Source organism: Meleagris gallopavo, chromosome 11 (assembly GCF_905368555.1).
Source record: "Meleagris gallopavo chromosome 11, MGAL_WU_HG_1.1, whole genome shotgun sequence".
NCBI lineage: Eukaryota > Metazoa > Chordata > Aves > Galliformes > Phasianidae > Meleagris > Meleagris gallopavo.
The window spans coordinates 12026243-12048341 of record NC_139414.1 but is presented as its reverse complement, the minus strand read 5'-3'; the positions used below and the strand labels follow the sequence as shown (position 1 = coordinate 12048341).

Here is a 22099-nt window from a genome sequence, read left to right as displayed (position 1 = left end):
CCACATTTCCTCAGGAAAAAATGCTTGTATTTGTCATTACCAGATTCCAGCTATTTGTTTTCAGACTGCAACTGATTTGTTGGCATCATTTTGAATACTACTCCCTCAGGGACCTGCAATCCTCCCTGCTTGGCACTACACACATATTTATTTTTCCTCTATGTGAACTCTGTTCCAGGGCACTTCCAAGAAAATTTCACTGGGGCTGAACAGCAGTCACAGGCTTAGAGTGTAAGTTTGCTCGTCAGACTACGAGGGACTGCATCAGAAGCCTTATTCGAGGTGTATTTATTCCTTCCCCTTGAACCACGCTGCTGCTTAGCCAGAATGAGATTAGGCTGACATGGCACAACCTGTTCCCAGTGAACTCGTACAGCACACATGACACTATGATCTAGGCATTTATCACATTGACAGTTCTGTGTGTTGCAGCTTCATCTCGTGTTGGAAGGTAAGCTGCCTGGTTGATAACCTCACAGGTCTGCCTCCTTTTGAGAGACAAGTACAGCATCTGCCCTTTTTCAGCCATCTGGAAATTCCCTACCTTCAAGAGTTCCTGAAGATATCACCCACGGTAGAAACCACTTTGGCTCACCTTCTCAATGCTCTTTTGGTACATTTATTACACTAAGAAAAACTTACTTCCCCATGAGGGTGGTCAAACACTGGAACAGGCTCCTATGAGGTAACTGATGCCCCAGACCTGTGAGTGTTCAAAAGGAATTTGGATCACATCCTCAATAATGTTAACTTCTGATTAGGACTGAAGCAACCAGGCAGTTGGACTAGATGATCTCTGAAGGTCCTTTCCAGCTGAACTATTCTATTCTATTTAATCAGGCCTTTCTGTGACTGGTAGTACATCAGGGAACCTTTATTTCTCAGCACAAAAGGAAGTAAGCAATGGTGGAGTACTACATGTGAACTAACAGGCTGCCATCTACTTTGTGACAACTGCCCCCATACCCGCTCTGACCCTGCAGTGAACCTACAACAGCTCAGGTGTTCTTTGATGACAGGGTAAGTTGCTTTGCATCTGCCATAAGCAGTTATGTGTACGCTGCCAATTCTCACAGGGTGGCTGCATCCTTAACCACACTGCATACGCACAGCTTGACTTACTAATAATCACTCACATGCTCCTATCTTACTCTTTACTAGTGATCTTACCTAACAGCTCTCCGCCTTCACCACTGTCTCTTACTTCATTTGGATCCATCACCCTTTTCTGCTCTGTGCTTCCTTTTCTTGGAAGAGTCAGCTCTAGATTTCATCCCAAACACAGTCTACCGTTAGGTTTTCAGCAACCTCCTGCTCAAACCTCTGAGGACATTTTCCCCCATCAACCATCTAAAACCCAAAGCTGTTCCCACTCTCTACCTCTTCAGGATCAAAGCACTCAGTTAACATCTTAAAAGTCACCTGCAGACCAGCCATGATTGCTGATGAATTTTCCACTTACACAGTTCAAGCAGAGATCACAACAATTTTGGCTGTGAGTACAAAGCTGCCAGAACCAGATCAGAGAGGATGCCAGCAGCTGCCAGGCCACTCTGGGAACAAGTAATAGTCTATCAGAAATATATATAATTTTTAGTGTCAATAAAGTGAGCAAACAAGACTCAGATTGGGTGCACTTCATTTCTTTATGTGTCTTCAAATCCAGTCTGTTCCTCTCTGCTGTGCAAAAGCGTGCAGCCTTCTGAAAGAGCCTCCTCAGAACCCCTCTGTCACCTCTTTTCTGTTTCCTACATCTGCTCTTGTAGAAAGTGAGCGCCTGACTTGCTATCACTGCAAAGATAGACACCCCAAAGTAGCAAATGACATGATTACTGAAGGATTTACAGAGCCTCTGCATGGAAATTTCCAAACAATGGCAGCTTTCCAAGAGGACTCGTTTGTTCTCGAGTTACACAATATGTCAGCTGATAACTTTCCCTGCTGGTTCAGAGGAAGAACGTAACCTCCGCTGAAATCACACAGCCAAGGATGGCCACACTGCTTTTCTATTGTTCTTGCCCTTCACAATTTTCATCAACCTGTGGTCATCACTCTGACCATCTGGACTGGAACAGAAATATTCAAATAGCATCTATTCCACTGAGAAGTAGTAAGAGAGCAAAAATAAAGAATTCCACTATCTATTTAATGTCATCTATTAGCACTAGAAGTGATGATTGGTACATTGCCAACTGAATTTACTTATTACACTTGATTTATCCCTCTTATTTTGGCTTAGTGAAACAGGTAAGTCAGTTTTCCTCTCTAACTCTCCGGTGTGTGTACTGATGTGTAAGAAGGAGCACCTGCACCAAAAGAAAATAAAACATCTAAAAAATGACTGAAATAAGGACATAAAGTACCCATTAAGAGAGATGGCAATTGACAGTACTGGACAATACTGGAATTAAAATGCTCTTTCTGGTTAAGTGTCACCAGCAGAGTTCCCAAAGGACAAACCTCATTCACTATTTTTCATCAGTGACTTTCATCCATAACACAGGAGTGTGCATGACAAAAAATCAGAAGTACAGAAAAACACGGCATAACGTGGATGGCCATGAAGAACAAAGTAGAAGAACAGGACAAAAATTAGAGCATGAAATAAACCATAGAAAAGCCAGTTATGAGCCTGACATTCATTTTGATTGGTGTGTTTAAGGCAGTGGAGGATACTTAAGAGAAATTATATGGGCAACTTTGTTTAGACTAGAAAACAAATGTTGAGAGAAGCTTTGAGCACACTGTCGTTCAATCCAGTGAAGAGATAAGAAATTAAAGATCATTTGATAGACAACCGAGAGGTCATGAAATGATTTTAAACAATTAATGCTGGAAATTACATAAGTTTTGATAATCTAAAGAGGAAAAGAAAAAAAAAAAAAAGGATAAAACTTCAGATGGAAGTGGACCATGCCCAATTTATAGAGGATTACACAACATGATTACCTGCAGGAGCAGGGACTGGACTGACAGCTCTGCAGCCCCTTCTGATTCAGTGTGCCTAAACTGATCTCTTACAATTGATACTACCTACCAAGTAAAATGACAGAAGGTGAGACCTACAGGTATCAGAAGGGTACAGTTAGTTGGTTTGCTCATCTATCTAAAAAGCAGACAGCTTCCAGAGAAACTGGAGAAGCACTTTGGAGATAAACCCAACCAAGGCGCATAGAGAGAAGTTTGGGTAAAATGTCCTTAGAGGACTGTGATAGAATGAGGAATAGCAACAGAGATGACTGAAAAGACAGAAAAGCATGGTGCCATAGCAATTTTGAATCACCAGATTTATTGTGTATTTTGCAGCATTGCTGAGACGTTCCAGAAGCAACCTCAAACCCTGCACACTATTGTGCAAGCTACTGTACAGACATGCAGCTGACAGACAGTCCCTGCCCTAAAGAGCTCAGAATTACAGGAACAAGATTCAACAGGTGGATGAAGCAACACAAGATACATAGAATCTCTCCCCACCTTACCTCCCACGGGTTTTGGATTAGGACAAATGGAGGCTGCAGATAAAAAGGCTGTTACTTGAGAAAAATTTTTCTCCAGTCCCAGAAGAATTTTGATCAATATTATTACTCACCGCTAGCAAGCATCCAGCAAAAACAGTAAATCCCCTTGCATGAAGCTGTTTTGCCAAGGCATGTCCAAAACCTTTGTCACAGCCTGTTATGAGCACCGCCTTCCCTTCAGCCTGTATGGGGAAAGATAATATGTTATCATCAGACACTGCAATCCTGCAGGTACCAGCAGCATTGAGCTACACAGCAAAAGAGCAGCTTGCAGACCTGCAGCCAGTGTTTAGAAGGTACAGTTAGCAACTAAGAGGCTGTATGGCTGATATGTGGACTCTGTGTGGGGCTGAGCTCACCTGATCTAAGCTACCTGAAAGATGGCCGTTCATGTTAGCAGTCAAACACAACTGTGAAATCCACAGAGAAGGAAAGGCAGCCCCTACAGAACACCTCAGCACATATCCAGAAGAGCTGGGATAACTTCCCTCCAGACCAGAGGGAGCTCAGATAACCATCTGAGATCTGGTGCACCATTCTGGACAAGCATCACTCTGAAAGCAGCAATAACCTAAATGCAACAAAGCATTGTTTGGTCATATTTCTCTGCAGCTCAGCTCTCTTTCCCTGTGCATGGCGGTGGGCACAGACTCCAGTCACAATGACCACTGACCTGTTTCACTGCAAACTAGATCCAGCGATTTTATGGAACTCCTGCTGGAGCAACCAGCGTAAAGGTGTAGACAAGATTTCTGCGTAGAAAAATAACCAGCTCCCAACTACCATGAAATCCTAAGTTTATTTTATCACTGGTCTGTAACAACTTGTGTTATCTTGATACCCTAGCTAAAACTGCAGCTATCAAGTATCAGTGGCCAAAACTGCACAGAGGTATTTTAAAATAAACGAGTGACCTATCAGCTCATAGGCTTATAAGAAAGAACAGCATAGAAAAAGTTACAATGACAGTATGTCACCTGTCCAATCAGCACCGCAGCTCTTTTAACTGCAGTGACTATTGTCTGTACCCTTCTGACTCCCACTCTATGCAGTACTTTTCATGCTGTATTTTAGCACGCAGGAGTGTGACTACAGCTTAGGGCTTCCTTTTGAAGCACTGAACTCTTAACAGGAACCATTTATCAAATCCCGCAGTTCTCTCCTACATTATTAACTTCTGACTGACAGCTAAATTGAGAGAGAAGATTTGATACTACATCTGCTTTGACATAACAGGCTTGTGATAGTTCTGAAAACAGAACTCAAAATCCCGAATAGAATTCCATACCAAAACATTGCACATTCATCCTCTTTCTTTGCTTGAAAGCCATCTTACCCTCTCTTTGGCACTGCTGTGAAGCAGCGAACTCTTAAGATGTATCTCAACCAGCAGCCACCCAAATGCAGTGCTCCAGACTGCTCCAAACAGAAACTCTATCTGTCAGGTGATAACGTGACATGGCAATAAATGCCTGGAGAATGCAGTAAGGAAGTTTGGGCAGTAAGAAACCGGATGAGGTTCAACAAAAGCAAGTGTAGGGTCTTACACCTAGGGAGGAATAATTGCATGCACCAATACAGGCTGGGGGATGAGCTGCTGGAGAGGAGCTCTGCAGAGAGGGACCTGGGCGTCCTGGTGGATGACAGGTTGGCCATGAGCCAGAAGTGTGCCCTCGTGGCCAAAAAGGCCAATGGCATTCTGGGGTGCATTAAGAAGAGCGTGTCCAGCAGGTCGAGGGAGGTGATCCTCCCCCTCTACTCTGCCCTGGTAAGGCCTCATCTGGAGCACTGTGTCCAGTTCTGGGCTCCCCAGTACAAAAAAGACAGGGATCTCTTGGAAAGAGTCCAGCGGAGGGCCACAAAGATGGTGAAGGGCCTGGAGCATCTCCCCTATGAAGAAAGGCTGAGTGAACTGGGTCTGTTTAGCCTTGAGAAAAGACGACTGAGAGGGGACCTGATCCAGGTTTATAAATATCTGAGGTGTGGCGGCCATAGCGGTGAGGCCAGTCTCTTTTCAGTGGTACGTGGAGACAGGACGAGGGGAAACGGACATAAGCTGCAGCACAGGAAGTTTTGCACGAATGTGCGTAAGAACTTCTTCATGGTGAGGGTCACGGAGCACTGGAACAGGCTGCCCAGGGAGGTTGTGGAGTCTCCTTCTCTGGAGATATTCAAGTCTCGCCTGGATGCCTACCTGTGCGACCTGGTGTAGGGAACCTGCTTTGGCAGGGGGGTTGGTCTCGATGATCTCTGGAGGTCCCTTCCAACCCCTACAATTCCGTGATTCTGTGATTCTGTGAAGTGAGGTCATTTCTATCTCAGCAGAAGCATTTACAACTAATATGCCCCACTACCATATTAATGGCATCTGGAATACAAACATTTGTATTTTATACTCCCTATGTAGGAATTTCACCATCTTGCCCAGCCACTGTTTCAGACAGAAATCAGGCAACCCCCAGTGCTCTGACCCCTTGTTCTGCTGATATGTGGTAGTGAAATGGCAATAAGGGATAATTGCAGGGTGATAGTGATCAGTTACTGCACATACCTAAATGAGCCTAAGCAAACAGCAATAGGCAAACGAGCAACGCCCTCTCCCATCCACAACTTATTGTTTCAAAGGACAGTCAAGACGTGAAACTGAAGTGAGAACTGATGAAAAGTCTGTCCTGCATTTATCACATCAACACCCACACGAACACTGACTCCTATAGTCAGACAAAAATGCATCCAGCTACAGGCTAGTTCTACTGAACTGTTAAATATAGCTACAGCTAAAGGACAAAGGCTGAGTGAGAACCAGATGTAGTGCTCAGTCTTAACCTACAGTGACACAATTTTAAGAAAAACAAGGATGAATAACTAACCAGATCACAGGTCTGCCAAGGTTACTTCCCACATTAATTCAGCAAACTGACCCTTAAAGAACACACCTTTCTTCTTTTTACTCTGTCTTACCATTTGCTTTTGAGACCTGAACACAAAGAACTTCCAGAAAGCAGAGGAAATGAGCAGGACATAAAGAGCTCTGATCACATCCAAAGACCAGAACAGGCAAAAGGAAAAGTGCATCCCTCAGCCAGAGGCAGCTGCCTCCTCAGTCAGCTTGGTAAGGGCAGCTCAGGTACATGAAATAAAGGAAGACCCATCTATAAATGGCTGGGCTGTGTTCTATCTCCATCAAGTTTAACTCACAGCAGCTGTTTGTTTTCTCTGGTTAAAACAAACAAACAAACAACAACACAACAAACCAACCACCAAGATGTATGCAAAAAACAAGGATGGGAAAAAATCCTCCCAGCAGCCTACAGTGACCAGAGAGGTTAGAAACAATTTACAGTACAGAAGGCTCCTGTGATTGTTAATTATTTGCTATTATACTCAGAGGCACACAAACTCCATAAGCTTTTCCTACAGGGATACGAGTGCTTTGTTAAACAGTAGAAGCTTTTACCTACATAGGTGATCTATCCAAAGTGTACACATTTATTGCAATAGAAATTAAATTACGCAAAGCTTAATTAGAAATGAAATTAAGCAAAGCTACTTTGTCAGCCCCAGTCTTCCCACAGTTTCAGAGCTTGCCCTCTTTCCTTTTCTACTTTGTGATGTTATTTTCTGCATGCTGTTGCCTTGGATGACCTCCCTGATCATTTCCTTGTATCAGGTACGTTAATTTGAAGATAAGAACAAGCAGTTACATTGTAAACTTTCCTTGTTCCTTATTTCCAGAGTTAGGAGCTTGGAGCTTTCAAACCCAGGAAGAGAAACTGAAGATGTTCTCTAAAGGGATCTTTTTCCCAACATGCAGAAACCCCTACCTGCAGAACAGCCACCAGACACAAGATTCCTTTGCTAGAGGAATTTCAGAATTATTAACTTTCCTGCAGTTCTGGCTAGCACGGATCGCCTGGTTACGATGCACAGGCACTGCCACTGCTTCAGTACAATAAACATTCACGGGTCAAAGTTGTATAGGCACGTTAAAGCACAAGAAGCCAGGCACAAGTCATCACACCTGGAAGGCCTCCAAAGGCAAAGGCTGGAGGCCAACTCGTGCACCATCCATCACCTTCGTGATGGACAGACACCGAACTGCTCCTTGGCTCTCTGGAGAAGGCCGCGGTGCTGCCTCTACTCAGGTACTGCCGTGGCCAGGGGTTCCTCGTGGCACAGAAGGCAGAGGATGGCGGTGGGAAGCGCCACGTGGAAGGCAGTGAAGCAGGAGAACGGAGCTGAATCCCGGCTGCCTCAGAGCGGCAGGATCTGCGGATCCGTCCTGCAGCACAACCGGGAGCCGAGCTCACCGCGACCCACCGAGAGCACCCGGCTGGTTTCTGAAAGCACGCTAAAGGAGGCCGGTCATGCAGTTATTCTATTCACGGGGCTTTTTTCTGCGTTACGTTCACTTCCTAACGTCAAAGGCCGTACGAACATCCGCGCATTCAGCACTCGCGGCGCAGCCGAACGGCCGACAACGGCCCGGGAGCTACGGCACGTGCCGGGCTTCGGCTCTCAGCAGCCCGGCTCCCCCTCGCAGCGCCGACGCTACGCCTCCCTCAGCCCCGCACAGCGGCGAGAGGAGCGAGGCCGGCCCCCCGGCCCCCGCCGCGGTACTCACGGGCAGGGCGCGGCGGAGCCGCCGCAGGAGGCGGGGAACCAGGCACAGAGCGGCGCCCAGCGCCAGCAGCACGGCGGGGCCGCGCATGGCCGCGGCGGTTCGGCCTCAGCCTATGGCCGCCGCCTATCGCCGCCGCCGCCCGCGCCCGCCCCGGCCCTTCCCCCGGCCCGCCCCCAGCCGCGCCCCAGCAGCCGGGTTGCGGCCCAGCCTCATTCAAACGCAGCGCCCGGGACGCCCGCCGGCCGCAGGTAAGGGGTTGCCGAGGACCTCGCGTGCCCGCGGGGAGGGAGCGGGCGAGCCGCGCCGCTTCTCCTCTTCCTTCTCTTCTTCCTCCTCCTCCTCCGGGCCCCGCAGGCCGCGCGGGTAGCGGCTCCGCCGACATCTTCCCTCGCCCCCCTCGCGGGGCCGGGCCGCCGAATGACAGCCGCCCGCCGTGCCGCTTCGCCCCGCGCCGCCGCCCAGGGACGCGTCCATCGCCCTTGTGGCGGCAGCGTTTCGGGGGTTCCCGGAGCCGCCCGGTGCCTCCCGAACGTGGGGCGACGTAGGCGTCTTTAATGCACGCTTTCTAGACCTTTCTTTGCTGAGTTGCGGCCAACAGCAGCTCTTTCATAGCAATTTCAAGTTTAGGCCCGTTTCCAGCAGGCCCTAAAACTGCGGAATTCACCAGAGACATACATAAAGCCTAACAGTTAGACACCATTTTTCAGCTACGATGAGGGAGACAATGCCCCAAGCTGGGGTGCGTGTGCTGGATCAGTTTTAAACAAAAAAGAAACGAATGCAATGGACTTTCTGAGTTTCATTCCTGCTCTTGAGCCATGTTCTCCCCCGGTCACAGGGATTCCTGTGCACAGCCCAGTATCACAGCTGCTCCATTACAAGGAAATGCATTTTTAACCACGTGGCTGTATGAGCGGCACTGCTTCGGGAACATGTAGCACAATGTCACCTGTGCCTCCAGCATCTGTTTTACATCATCTATTGTACCCAAAATAATAAGTTCCATGAGTAAATAACTCAGTTTTCAGTTGTTTCAGAGAATAGTCTAAGATGCAATAAACAAAGAGAAACGGACATTTCATGTAGCGACTTCCTGTTTGTCAGCCCATCTATAGTCTTTTCCTTGTTTAAAAGCATGTTGAGGTGGCTGAAGGTTGAGCCATTTATCTCAGCATGAGGAACTGCAAGGGGGAAAGATGAGTTCCTTTGGACTTTATTTTGTCTTTAAAATGTACAGCGTCAGCATGACTTACAAAATAATTGAGCAACTAAAGGTGAGGCACTGTCTTGCCTTGCAGAGCTAAGGAAGAGCAGGCTTGCTGTTGACAGAGTGTGTTGATTGGAAGCATGTTGGCAACCAAGCTGTCCCGTCCTCTCCTGAATCTCCCTGTAAAAACCCTGACTTTCAAGAATCCAGGGAACAAGTCCAGGTAAGTAACTCGGTAGAGAAGAAAAGCGAGATCTTGAGTAAAGCACACATCAGGGGTGTACTTGATTTCAGTGGGGCAGTTTATTTACAGAGTCAGAATGGATGAGGTTGGGAGGGCCCTCTGGAGGTCATAGGGTCAACCTTCCTGCTCAAGAAGAGGAAGGAGCTGCTTGCCCAGGACCACATCCAGGTTGCTTTTGAAAGTCTCCAAGGATGGATATTCCACAACCTTTTGGGGTATTCCTGAACATCAGCAACTAGGCTTTGGTGCAGTGCAAGGAACCATCACATGTTTCTATAACTTTAATAAAGAGATAATCATGTAAAATGGGAAAGTTGATGAAAATTTTAGTGAGAAAGAAAGATAGGTTGAATAACAAAGCTACTTTTTTTTTCGGAACATAAATAGGCAGAAAATTATTTAATTCTAATTCCTAACTCTGAAAAAAACAAAAACAAAAGCAAATCTTTGTACCCATCTGTGATGAGAACCCTGCTAGTCCAAACCCAGAGCAAACAGTACTTTCACTGGCTTTAGAACAGGGTTCCCACACAACAGTGTGCGTGCCACTGATTGTAGAGTGGTCCGCTAAGCAAGAATTTACACCTTCAGTGTTATTCCACTGCTGTTGATAATGGCATCACACTATCAAGGTTGGCTCTTGAGACAGAGTTGTAAAGAGCAAAGATAGCTAATCTGTTAGAGATTTCCTATACTGATCAGCAACAGACATCTGTTGTATCATATGACTGTAGATCAGCTCCCTTTCCACCTAGTTCAAAACTTCTGCTCTATTAGAATCTTTCTCTGGCCTTGTTTTCTGAAAATGCAGTCAGAGGCCAGCGTCTGCAGATTGCAATTCAGTGTTGCATAGGTCATCCTGGGAGTGCCTGCGATGTCTGAGCAGAGATAATTGTGAGTGATTAAGCCAATTCAGCCTCGAAGAGGAGCTCTGTTGAAGGATAGATGTTATCAGGGGAGCCAGAGAACAGCTGAAATACAGTATATCTGGAGGAAAGCAAGGTAGCAGGCCATGGCAGTGCTCAAAGCAAACTGTGAAAAAGCTGATAGAGTCCAGAGAGGTGGCAGGCAAGGCCAGAGTTAGCCTGGTGCATTCTCTAAACCCAGCTTCACTGGATTATAGCAAGGCCTAAGATAAGATGCTACTGGTAACAAAGCTTTTCCAAACAGATCCTCCCCTGGAAGGCATTGTTGCTTTGCTCTGATCAGTATTTTTGAACACACTGTATATTCCTCAGAGTCAAACATACTGTGCAGAGTAGCTTTAGATCTGTGTGGTACATATTATGCAAAAACATCTTTGTTTTAACAGCTCCTAAGAGGGGATATGAGATCTAAGAGGATCTAGTGGGCACACACTGCAGGAGTGTCATAGATGACAGAAGGATGGAGCTGTGCGTAAAAACAGTGAGATAATTCCAAGCAAATCAGCATTAGGATGGACATCAGAGACAATGCCACAGTGGCATGCTTTCAGTAGACGAACGTATAACTTCCACTACCCCTGCTTTGTGCAACTCTAAATGAGAGCATCGTTGCTGTTGAAAATGAAAGCACTGTACTGCTCATTTTGCAGGTGGAGGCAATTCTGTGCATTCAGACCAGGAGTTATTTTAGAATTCTCATTTATATCCATATAGATCCAGCAGACAGAAATAGCATCAGAGTCTTGGGAGAAACAGGTGTTTCCTACTGTAGGAAACAGGTTCAGACTAAGGAGAGCTGTAGATGAGATTGTCTTCTCAGATGACAGTCCACATTATGTATAAGGGCAACACAATATTCTTTTTCATATGTATTTTTTCCATACATAGCACCAAGGTATGATATTCCATGCTTGATTGTTCCATGTTGCTGTTTTTCTTTAACAGACCCGTGCAAAAGTTTTGCTTCCCTCTCTTGTCCTCATGTGGCAGCCGCTCTTATGCAAGTGAGGTTGATCAGGTGAGTATTATTGTAGTTTCCAAGATCTAGTTCTGCTGAGCTGAGTCTTTAAACTCTCTGGAGCCTGGTGACTAAATTCTTCTTTCCTATTTGCCAGAACGACTCTGAGCTAGACCTCTTCAACATACTCCACATTCTTTCCTAGCAGAGAGATTCCATTGACGTAACATGGTACATGCTACTAAGGATAGCAATAAACAATCAGACTGGTGGTTTTTTTCCTTCTATTTTTGGAACTTACTCAGCAGATGAAGTCTTCCACCTTAGAGTGGAGGGAATTTGCATGACAAATTCTTAATAAAGCACTCTTTCCAGAGTATAGTTGTATAAAGTGATGTAAATAAATTGGAGTGTCCTCACATCTCACTCTGGAGACTGACCCTCTTCTTTAATAGCTTTTTCCTTGAAGGCACTAACTTAACAGAAAAAAAGAAAAAAACAGTGCAGAACACCCTCTTTCCTTTTGCCTGGCACTGTAATGTGGCACAGAACTCAGCTCTATGACAGTACCAGAGCATGCACATCTTGTCTGGGACAGAGCCTCAAAGGATTTCATATATGGCCCTCGTGTTGTCAGGCTTCTAGTGCAACTCTCATCAGTCCTCTTGTATCTTGGGAAAAGCCAAGCTTCTAGTTTTAACGGAGATAAGCTGAATGAGTTGCAAACAGTCATTACCTAATCCCACCCACAGCAGCACCTTGCTGTGTACACACCTGGCGTTGCTAAAATGGTTGATACATGGTGCAGTTCTTAACACAGAACTTAACTGCTGCCTCTTTGTGAGATCAAGGTATTTGGAGAAGGAAAGAAGTGTACTACTTATTTTTCAAACCTGTAATTTAAATAGAAAAGACTAATCACTGATTGATCTTAATTTCAACTATACAAGCTCTGTGGTCCTACTTAGATTTTAAAATGCAATGCTAGAGGGTTTACGTGCTGGAAGGAGAAAGATACACAAGCAGTCAGTAATATTAACCTGTTGTCATCTTCTTCTGTCAAACTATACTCCCCACACCCTGCAGGCTGCAAGATAGGGAAGAATGGATTCCTGCCTGCTCTGAAAAATATAAAACAGTTCCTACTGAAGCAAAAACATGTTTTGAAATGTGAAAATAAACCAGACAGTTTCCAAAATGGATATGAACTGCCAGAGAATGCTGGTTTACTCTGTCTCTTTGCCTTGAAAGCCTGTTGCCAGAAGTGCTGGGAGGACAGCGATCCTACCTCACTGGAGTGATTTTTGGTATGAAGCCTTAGTTTCCTGTCTTCAGGAGGCACTGGGTGGCAGTAGCTGGCAATGAACATAGAAAATGTGCCTAGAACAGGTTGCTCCTAGCCAAGGACACTATTTGTTCAGTGCTCACAAATCACTGTTTTTGATTACTCAGTTCTAGTGCACTTTTTTTTTCTTTTTTGCAGATTGGCAGCAGAGCTGTGCTTATAACAGGCTGTGACTGGGGGTTTGGATTTGCCTTGGCCAAACCCCTACATACTAAAGGCTTCATTATCTATGCTGGCTCCCTGCAAAAGGTAGTAAAACCAAAAAATTTATTCTTAATCTGAAGCATATGAACAAAACCCCAGTAAAGTCTGTCTTTCCCCTCCACAACTTTTTCCCAAGGGGGGGGGGGGGTTTTGGTAGTGCAAAAGAAAAGACACATGTGCTTGAATTTCAAAGAGTTACCTGGTCTAGACCATAACAAGAGCTCATTGGGCTTGGAAATGGTCCTATCTGAATTAGGACATCCTGGTCTTTTTCAAGTACAATTGACTCAAACCCCAGATCCGAGTTAATAGGCTTATCTGTAAGCGATTTGAGGATCGGTTTAGTTTGAACCTTTGGAGCTGCACTCAGTTTATACATTATTATGCAGAGTTTTTTTTGATTAGTCATGCCATCCAAAAAACTACTAGTGTTTTATAGTTTGTGTTATGAGTATTTTCTTTCACATTCATGAGTACAACCATGCCACAGTGCACACTGAAGTCACTATGAAAGCAGTGGTTTCAGTAGTGGCAGGACTATACGAGGCAGAACCAGGACACACATGCTCAGCAATGCCGTCTTCAGTTTGCTCTTCAAGAGCAGTCCAAGTTACCTGGTCATGAAGAATGAGAGCAAGCTTTAGCTTTACTTAAGAGGGGTTCCTTCTTTTTCAGCTGCATATTCATTTCCCAGCAGAAACAATCTTACTTCTCAGGATATCCTGGGGTGAATAAGTTATTTTGATCCTAATCTTTTTAGTTCACTTATCACTGTGAATGTCTCCTAAATAGTTATATTATTTAAAGGAACTTTATCAGGTGCTTTTAAAAGTTTTATCAATATTCTGTTTTTAGTCTTGCCTTTATCACAACATTTTGCTTAAATTATTACTTTCTACCAGTTTGAAAAAATGTGTTTAGGTTGCTTTGTCTCTTTTGGCCTCAGTTTTGAGTTGAGGTTTTGTTGTTTTTTTTTTTTTTTAAAAAAAAAAACTTTGGCTCCCTCAACGGGCTTAACAAAAAAACAGGGTACCTGCTATGAACTACTACTTTTCTAAAGCCCATGAGAAGAGAAAGAATAAAAGTTCTTCTTTGCAGATTTTTTCACCATGCTTTAACTAGAAATAAACATTGAAGAAGAATTACTGTTCAGAGTAATAGCCTGCCTATACATTGGCAGTAGCCAAAGACTTCAGAACCACAGGCTTACTTCCTTATTTCACTTCCTCAGTCTGAGCTGCCAGAAAAACACAAGCACGTGTTTAACTGTTGCTGAAGCCTCCCTTTTATTTTGGTGTCTTCAGTATGCGTGCTGCTGAATGCATGTGTAATGCTATAGTGTGATGGAAAGTACAGCAATAGTCATGGAGTAGCACAATCCTAGGCTACAGCAAATTAGAGCAAGCCCAAAAAGAACAGCCTAGACACAGAAACAAAGGAAGAAAAACTACTTACCATTGGAAGACTTCCAGTAGGCAGGGATCTTCACTGAGGTGCCCTCACCTCCACTGCCAACCCTTAAATGAGGTCTGAAAAGGGGTGGATCCTGGCTCCACCACTTCCAGTCTCTCAGGTGCATTATGTGCACCTGAGCTCCCCTGGGTTGGCCCTGCCTTCCCACCAGGTGCTCAATCACTGTTTCATGCCATGACTTAGCATTTCCACTACAGCACGTTAGTGGAAAATATTGGCCTCTGACAATTTCAGCATAAGCTGGCATGAAGCAGCTTGCCAGAACTCTTTGATCAACATTTGTTTCCTCTCCAAGAATCAGCAAAAATCTTTATTGTATCCCTGTGTAATTGACTGTTGATTTTTTAGCTGGATTCACATACCATGTTGCAAAGTCTGTGTGACCATGGCAAGACTGGTAACAGCAGCTGTCATCAGAAAAATGCTATGAATGGCACAGTCAGCAAATTGGCGTACTATGTGTCTTAAGATAATATTCATTATGGAAAAAAAAAAACAACAGGCTTTTAACCCTGCAGAACTAAACTCCAAGACACTGAGCTGATTTCTGTTTATGTCACAGGTTTCATTAGCAAAACTGTGAGCAGAACCACATGCTATAAAATCAGTGTTACTGTTGGTGGTGCTGATTGTAGGGGCAGAACAATGCTAGCATTTATTTTGGCTCTAGAGAGAAATAAAGGTGAAAATAAGAAGCATTGTGTTTTGCTGTAAACTGGATATATTTGACCTTGCCCTGACTGAGAGGAAATGAGTATGAAACTTCAGTGTTATTTTCACATGACTACTTGTCAGAGCACAGCTGCACATCAGGAACACACTCCATCTCAGGGCACTGTCACATCCCCAGGGTATGCACTCTCCTTGCAGATACCAAATATGTGCAGTGCTGACTCTTTGTTAGGAGCATTTCCTAGAGTGGGCAGATCCTGAGCACCCGATTATACTTTTTATTGAAGGAAATCTGAGGGGTTTTTAAAGTCATGACTAAGGGCAGCCCAAGGGTGCATCTGTGCTAACAGTGCTATTTCACTAGTTTCACTATTTTCACTAACAAATGTTAGTTTGAAAGTTATATTGATTCTTCATTGCCAAAAGACAGTGGATTCAATGAGCAATCACACTGCAGCTGTCTTGTTTTTCCTCTTTGGTTAATAGCTGGAGGAGCCAGCTGACACAAGATGAAGAAGGTATTTTTCCATCATAAACTGTTACCAGTGGACATGTGATGTTTGTCACTACTATCAGGAGTGCCGTGGGATCTCTGCTTGCTTTGCATTGTGGGCTCAGGTCTGTTGGGGCTTGCAGAGGGTGGAGAGCCAGAGGTTGTGTGGTCAACCCCGCGTGTGAGTTACTGGAGGGCTCAGAAGGAGTGCTCAGAGCCACATGCCACTTCAAGGATGCAGTGATAAAGATCCAAGCTGGAGCTGTGGGCTCCAGAGAGTGACCAGGGAAAGAGGAAGATGAGACAGTGATGCCAGAGCTGTGACCTCTTGCCATGGGGTCAGTGGGGCTGATCAGTTGGGGCTGATAGCAGAGATGCACTGGCCTCTTGGCATAGCGTGAGAAGGTCCTTCCACTGCTGCTTATGGGCCAGAGGGTTGAGTCCTGTGCCAGGATTGCATGACAGCATCACAGGGTACCTGAATGAAACACCACCCATTTGCCCTTCCTGAAGAACCAAGAGAAAGACCCTGTGTGCCTGGGTTAGTGTCCAGAGTTCAGCACTCAAGTCAGCATCCCATCCCAGGGTGTCCCTGTACAAGCACCTAGCTGCATGCGGGTGGGAGGCAGGAGGGATGTTGGCTTGCTGAGACAGCTCTGTGAGGGAGGAAGAAGATGCTGTGAAGCTCCCAGTAAAGCTTGTGAGGCCTCTGAGGCTGCTGTGGTTATGCAAGGAGAATTGAATGCTTAAGAACCAAGTTCACTGCTGCACATCTTTTGCCAGAATTTCTGACATGTTGAGCCATGTGCCTTTTCCACCTTGTGCTCTCATGGTTTTCTTCTCTGGGAGGTGATTTCGTAGACATGGGACAGGGGGAAGAAGCACACTGGCTTTGCTGTTGTCCATTGTCTCTTAGATATAGCTGCTGATTCTAAGGGGCTTGCATGCTTTTAACTCCCTCTTGGCATTCCACATGTGCCTTTGGTATGCTTTTCAGTGCTTTGCCATGCACACTGACTTGAGCACCAAAGTGGGTTTGAGTGAGCAAGAAACAGAACAAAACTCTATTTTCAGTCACCGTAAAACCAAACATTAAACTATGCATGGAACTTTTAGTGGCTCAATTCCGTATGCAGTATGCTTCCGTATGAAGTGAATGCAGTAAATGCCTTCTCTTAAAGAAAAGCACAAAACAGTATTAACGGTCTGCTTTGGAATAAGGGGGGTGGAGAAGAATATGCAGGAGAGACCAGGCACTTAAGTTAATGAATTCAGGATAGTGCGTGTGAGCACGGCAGATAAGCACAGCAGCAAGAGGGGCCAGGAGAAGGTGGTGTTGAAAGATAAGGTGGCACTGAGAGCAATCTATGGGCACCCTTGTGGCCTCATCTACACTTCTGCCTTGTAAAAGCTGAGGAATGAAGAGCACTCTGATGCTTACCTACTGATGCTAACAAAGTAAGCAGGGCTACCTGAAGGAATGAGAGCTCAGCTAGGAAAGCAATCATCAGATTGTTCTGTGGAACATGCTTCATGGCTAGCATGTTAGTGGGAAGTAAAAGCTTCTAGTGAGGGATGATTTTGAGGGACATGGGGCACTTCTTACAGTAAAGACAGAGGAGTTCCAAAAAGTGTTTATTTTCAGATCCAGATAATCAGTCTCCTGTACAAAAGTACCCCAGCATGGCCAGCTAGCTACAGTCCAGTAGCTCATAATCATGAAAGCAACTCAGGAATAGTTATGAACTCCTATTAATATTCTCTGTCTGTGTCCTTGTAGCACCATAGCAAAACTCGGTTGCAGGACCACTGAAGTAGCACACCTAGGGCATGGCAGCCCTGTTGCTTGCTCATGTGAAAGGTATCTGAGGGGTTGGCTGCAGTTGCATGGCTGGACTATGAGCAGATATATATGTGTAAGCTGGGGGGTCTATTGCTCTGAGATGAGGAAAAAAAGAGTGGGGATGGGAAGCGGGAGTGAGAAATAACTTGTGGAGAGAGAAGAGAGTAAGATGCTGGAGAAGACTCCTGGGGTATTACTAGCAGGCAGATTGGCCAGACGTTTGGTGACTGTACTCTGTAGGAGTCCATTGGAGGCAGCAGATATGTCTCCAGGCAGCAGGAGATGGGTGTACAGATCAGCTGAAGGGAGAGAGCAGTAGGCAGGCAGTCCCTCTTATAGGATTGTTGCTCCCGGAGCTGGCAGGCAGTGTGATTGAGAAACACATGCAGTGTATGTGTGCAGCCACTCACCAGCTGTTTTGTACCACACCACTGCCCCGCTATTTGTTGTGGATCATATGCAGGCAAAAGTGGCAGTGGTACCACGTTCACATTGCTGTGGTGGATCATAGCTTGATCTCAGGAACTTGTGCTGGGCAGGAGTTACGTTGCTGGGGCAGATCCAGCTCTGCCTGCTTCCCAGGGTCGAAGCAGTTGGTACCAGCTGACTCAGTGGCAGAGCTGATGGCCAGATGGCTCAGGGAATGGTGTTCTTCTGCAGAAACATCCCTGTTCGGCTCCTTTCTCTTTGAACTGCAGGAGGACTGTCCTGATAATGCTGTCTGCCCTGCATACTCTCTTTTGCTTGATTTGATGGTTGGTGTGTGTTTAATCTTCTACGCAACTCTTTGGCCAAATTCAGACCAGCTCTTTCTTCCCCTCTAGAATAAGGGAGAGGGTGGCTCCAAGGAGCTGGACAACATGAACAGTGACCGAATGAGAACTGTGCAGCTCAACGTCTGTGACAGCAAAGAGGTGGACCGAGCAGTGGAGCATGTGAATAGCAGCCTGGAGGACCCAGAGAAAGGTGCGTGCATTCAGCGGGCTGTAAGGTCGTACGCAGATAAGTGACAAGAGCTCCCTCAGCTGGGCTCTGAGAGCATTTTCAGGGCATGCTTCAGGAGCTGTGCTTGTGATTGGAGGGCAAAAAGCTTTGAGGAGCAGCAGCGTGGAGCAAATGATCTTTTTAAATGTGCCGTATCAGAATGCAGCTTCCCACTTGCACCATAAGACGACATCTCCAGAAAACAAAAGAAAAAAACCACTCTGCTTTTTCTCAACCAGCTGCTATAGGGGACATTAGCAGAAATTGGGGTGCTGTTTCAAGACCCTGGGATTAACGCTTTATTCTTGTGACCTGAGATTTCTTGTGACTCCCATTATGGCATAAATCCTGGCCAATGTTCAAAAATTGGCAAAGGAAGCAGAGAGGTTATTCAAAGGATTTCTCATGAAGCTGGCTATTGTTAATGCTATTGTAGATGTTACCATGAATGTCAAGGTTCAAGGGGTAGCTGCACCTGTCTTTCACTCTGATGAGCAAATTTTGCTCCAGTAGTTGAAAATCCCAGTTGCTTATGCATTCCTGAAACCATTCCACCCTTTGTCAAGCTACATTTTCCTCAATACTTTCTGACTGATCCTGATCGTGGTTTTATTTGCTCAGAAGACTTAAGTCTCATTCTTTTCTGTCTGGCTTCATCATTACAGGTCATAAGTGCTCTGTTAAATGGTTCAATAATCTGTTAGCAAAGGTTTTCCCAAGCTGATCTCATTTGTCTCAGAGAGGAGAAGATTTATGTTTGATTTGTCTTCTAGGGCTCTGGGGGCTGGTTAACAATGCTGGCATCTCCACGTTTGGGGAGGTAGAGTTCACCAGCATGGACACCTACATGGAAGTAGCTGAAGTGAATCTGTGGGGGACCGTGCGAACCACCAAGGCTTTCCTCCCACTTATCCGGAGGTCAAAGGGTGAGTGATCTCCTTCTGACTTGCATTCTGTGAAATGGATCTCTCCTTTGCCCCATGTCTTGCTTGGACACCTGGGCTATATGTGGCCCAGGGAGCATTTCTTCCATCATGGGAATGTGGCTGTCTTTGTGGTCAAACCTCTTTTTAGTGCAACTCAGCATAGAGCACTGACAGTGCTGTGGTGTGCAGCCTCTGATTAGGCTCCAACATCCGCAGCCTCCTAGCACTCTCCACTACCAAAATGGGTGGCTTCTGGTGAGGAGAGGGTGCCCAGCTCTATTTCTGAAGCCACAATTCAGCTGTCATGTAGGAAAAGAAGCATTGGACTTACAGTGCTTTTCCCAGTTGTGGTACAGGAGCAATAACTTTTGGAGGCAGGCAGTATAAGGCACCATTGAGCTCCTGAATATTGTGCCTTAGCCTTGCAAATAACCAAGCTTAGTCTTGGTGACAGAGGTTTGCTTTGATGCTGCTTCCTCTTGTCTGAGCTCAGTTCTGATTGCTGCTGAGCAATCCTATTTCCCACTATGCAGGTTCTGTCCAGCCTCTTCTGTGTTCCCCATAGCTCTGTGCTTTCTGCATCGCCATGTGCGTATGCCCGCATGTAAAGGGAGCACCCCGCAGTGGGCTTGTTTTCCTGCCTGAAGGCAGCTATATAGGACAGCAGTGCTCAGACACAGCTCAGACAGAGCTCAGCAGCAGGTCTGTCAGGCAGCTCTTAGCGATATGCAGAGTGAACTGGATGCACTTTCATGAATCCGGTGGGTGGTGTATGTCAGGGATCTGCTCTACACTTGTCAGCTCAGCTGTGCTTTCCCTGGCCTCTGCCTAGGTCGTGTAGTGAACATCAGTAGCATGATGGGTCGGATGGGCAGTCCTGCCCGGTCACCATACTGCATCACCAAGTTTGGTGTGGAAGCCTTCTCCGACTGCCTGCGGTACGAAATGCAGCCCCAGGGGGTGATGGTCAGCATCGTGGAGCCTGGCAACTTCATAGCTGCCACCAACCTGTACAGCCCCGAGCGAATCAAAGCCATAGCCGATAAAATGTGGGACGAGCTCCCCGAGATCGTGCGCAAAGACTATGGCAGAAAGTACTTTGATGAGCAGGTCAGCAAGATGGAGACGTACTGCAACAGCGGCTCGACAGACACCTCACCTGTCATTGAAAGCGTCGCCCACGCGCTCACCTCCACGGCCCCCTACACTCGCTACCACCCCATGGATTACTACTGGTGGCTGCGCATGCAGATCATGACCCACATGCCTGCAGCCATTTCAGATCGGCTCTATGTCTATTGAGGCCTGACACTCTCAGGCTACCCTGGGGGGAGCATTTTGTTTTAAGGAGAGCATTGTACACAATTCCCATTTTTTAAATTTTTCTAACCTCATTTCAGAGTACTGTAGCTCTAAAGGGTTCATTTGAACATCTGACATAACCTAAAGGGCAATAACTTGCAAGGGGTGCTTCGTAGGCAGGAATGTATTATGTTCGCAGGGACATTGTTTCTTTGCTATTTATTTCATGTGATCTTTTTATTTTCACCTCAAATCCTGAGATAAAATCATTATTTAAATTGCAATTGCTCTGAAATGGTATCAAAATAATTTCTTCTGTTGATCATCCACAATCTTCAGAATTCCTGCTTAAGACGCAGCCTTCACACCGTATAGCAGAGGCACTCCATGCTGTAGTGGCAAACCACTGCCTCCTGATGACTGTGAGTGTCCAACAGGCTTTTTCAGGCCTGATCACAGTAGCCCAAAGCAAAGCAGAGGCTTCTTTAATTTGGGGATCAGAACTCAAAACACAGTGTTGCAACCAAGCAACTGACCATTTCCCTTTTTCTCTTAGAATTATACCAATAATTACTAGAGAAAGGAACCAGACTGCTTTTTTTTGCGTGCTTTCTTGCCAAGGAGGGAGTTCAGTGATTGAGGGACTCAGTCTGGCAGGCCTCACCCACAGGAGTTTCTTAATCATACAAGCATTCCCATGAGCGTGAGAAGCTTTAATGGCAGGACTGCAGTCATCAGGATTGGCCCATTGTAACATTTCTCTTCTCTTCAACAGTAGTTGAACATCAACTCCAGACTTCATTTGGAGTAGAGTTTCACTCCACCTCCTGTAATTCGAGAGGGTCACCGTTGATCAGAGGGAAGCAGAGAGGGTTATGGTAGCATCAGTGAACGCCATTTTTGCCAGAGACCTCAGTGTGTTACAGCAAAGTATTTGTGCAGCACCTTGCACAGAAAGGCCTTAACCCTCTTCAGGGTCTGTAGGCACCACCGCAGTGCAAGTGCTGGTCATAAGAACTTCCATTGAAGGATTCACCAAGCTTAAGTACCTCTAACAGGATATAAATCTAACAAAACGTCCATAACATAAGAAAACTTTTAGAGCAGTTTCATTTCCGTGATGGTTATGTTTACATATCTGTGAAACATTTGTTTTGTACTGAAAGGAAAGGATAGGAGAAAGAAAAAGCCACAAAAGAGCCTTTCACGGGGAAGTGTTGAAAGAGTTAATTTGTTTAAGCTCAAAAGGCAAAAAACAAAGTAATTATAATAACTGGTGTTAGCAAGTTGAAGAGAAGGGATCTTGTGTGCTCTAGTGACATACCATGACATGATTGAACTCCTTTGGCTTAATAAACGTGTACATGGATGGTAACAAAA

The 22099-nt window shown here is 45.5% G+C and overlaps 2 protein-coding genes across 6 annotated transcripts in view; one reads left to right on the top strand and one right to left on the bottom strand.

The window, feature by feature from the left end:
• LOC100545437 (D-beta-hydroxybutyrate dehydrogenase, mitochondrial-like) overlaps window positions 1–8631 on the bottom strand; it is an 18462-nt gene extending 9831 nt beyond the window's left edge. The window contains exons 1-2 of one of the 5 annotated variants that reach the window (XM_085232601.1): window positions 8410–8631; window positions 3590–3700 (exon numbers count right to left, since the gene is read on the bottom strand). In XM_085232601.1, coding sequence (XP_085088727.1) covers window positions 3590–3700; window positions 8410–8616 — 318 coding nt within the window. In that variant the 5' untranslated portion in view covers window positions 8617–8631. Of the gene's footprint in view, window positions 1–3589; window positions 3701–7539; window positions 8110–8142; window positions 8281–8409 lie in introns of those variants that run through there. The other 4 variants (XM_085232602.1, XM_010716377.4, XM_085232603.1 and 1 more) reach the window with 4 other exon arrangements.
• BDH1 (3-hydroxybutyrate dehydrogenase 1) lies at window positions 8249–22099 on the top strand. The gene is made up of 7 exons (XM_085232606.1): window positions 8249–8390; window positions 9441–9572; window positions 11465–11537; window positions 12961–13071; window positions 18332–18473; window positions 19265–19417; window positions 20250–22099. The coding sequence occupies exons 2-7, from the start codon at window positions 9490–9492 to the stop codon at window positions 20717–20719; spliced, it is 1032 nt and encodes a 343-aa protein (XP_085088732.1). The 5' UTR covers window positions 8249–8390; window positions 9441–9489; the 3' UTR covers window positions 20720–22099.

What these genes read in the sequence shown, in the direction of transcription:
- BDH1 (XM_085232606.1), top strand. Translation starts at nt 9,490, where the DNA reads ATGTTGGCAACCAAGCTGTCCCGTCCTCTCCTGAATCTCCCTGTAAAA. An exon ending in ATGCAAGTGAGGTTGATCAG is followed by an intron (nt 11,538 to 12,960) that starts GTGAGTATTATT and finishes TCTTTTTTGCAG; the next exon opens with ATTGGCAGCAGAGCTGTGCT. An exon ending in CCTGGAGGACCCAGAGAAAG is followed by an intron (nt 18,474 to 19,264) that starts GTGCGTGCATTC and finishes TTTGTCTTCTAG; the next exon opens with GGCTCTGGGGGCTGGTTAAC.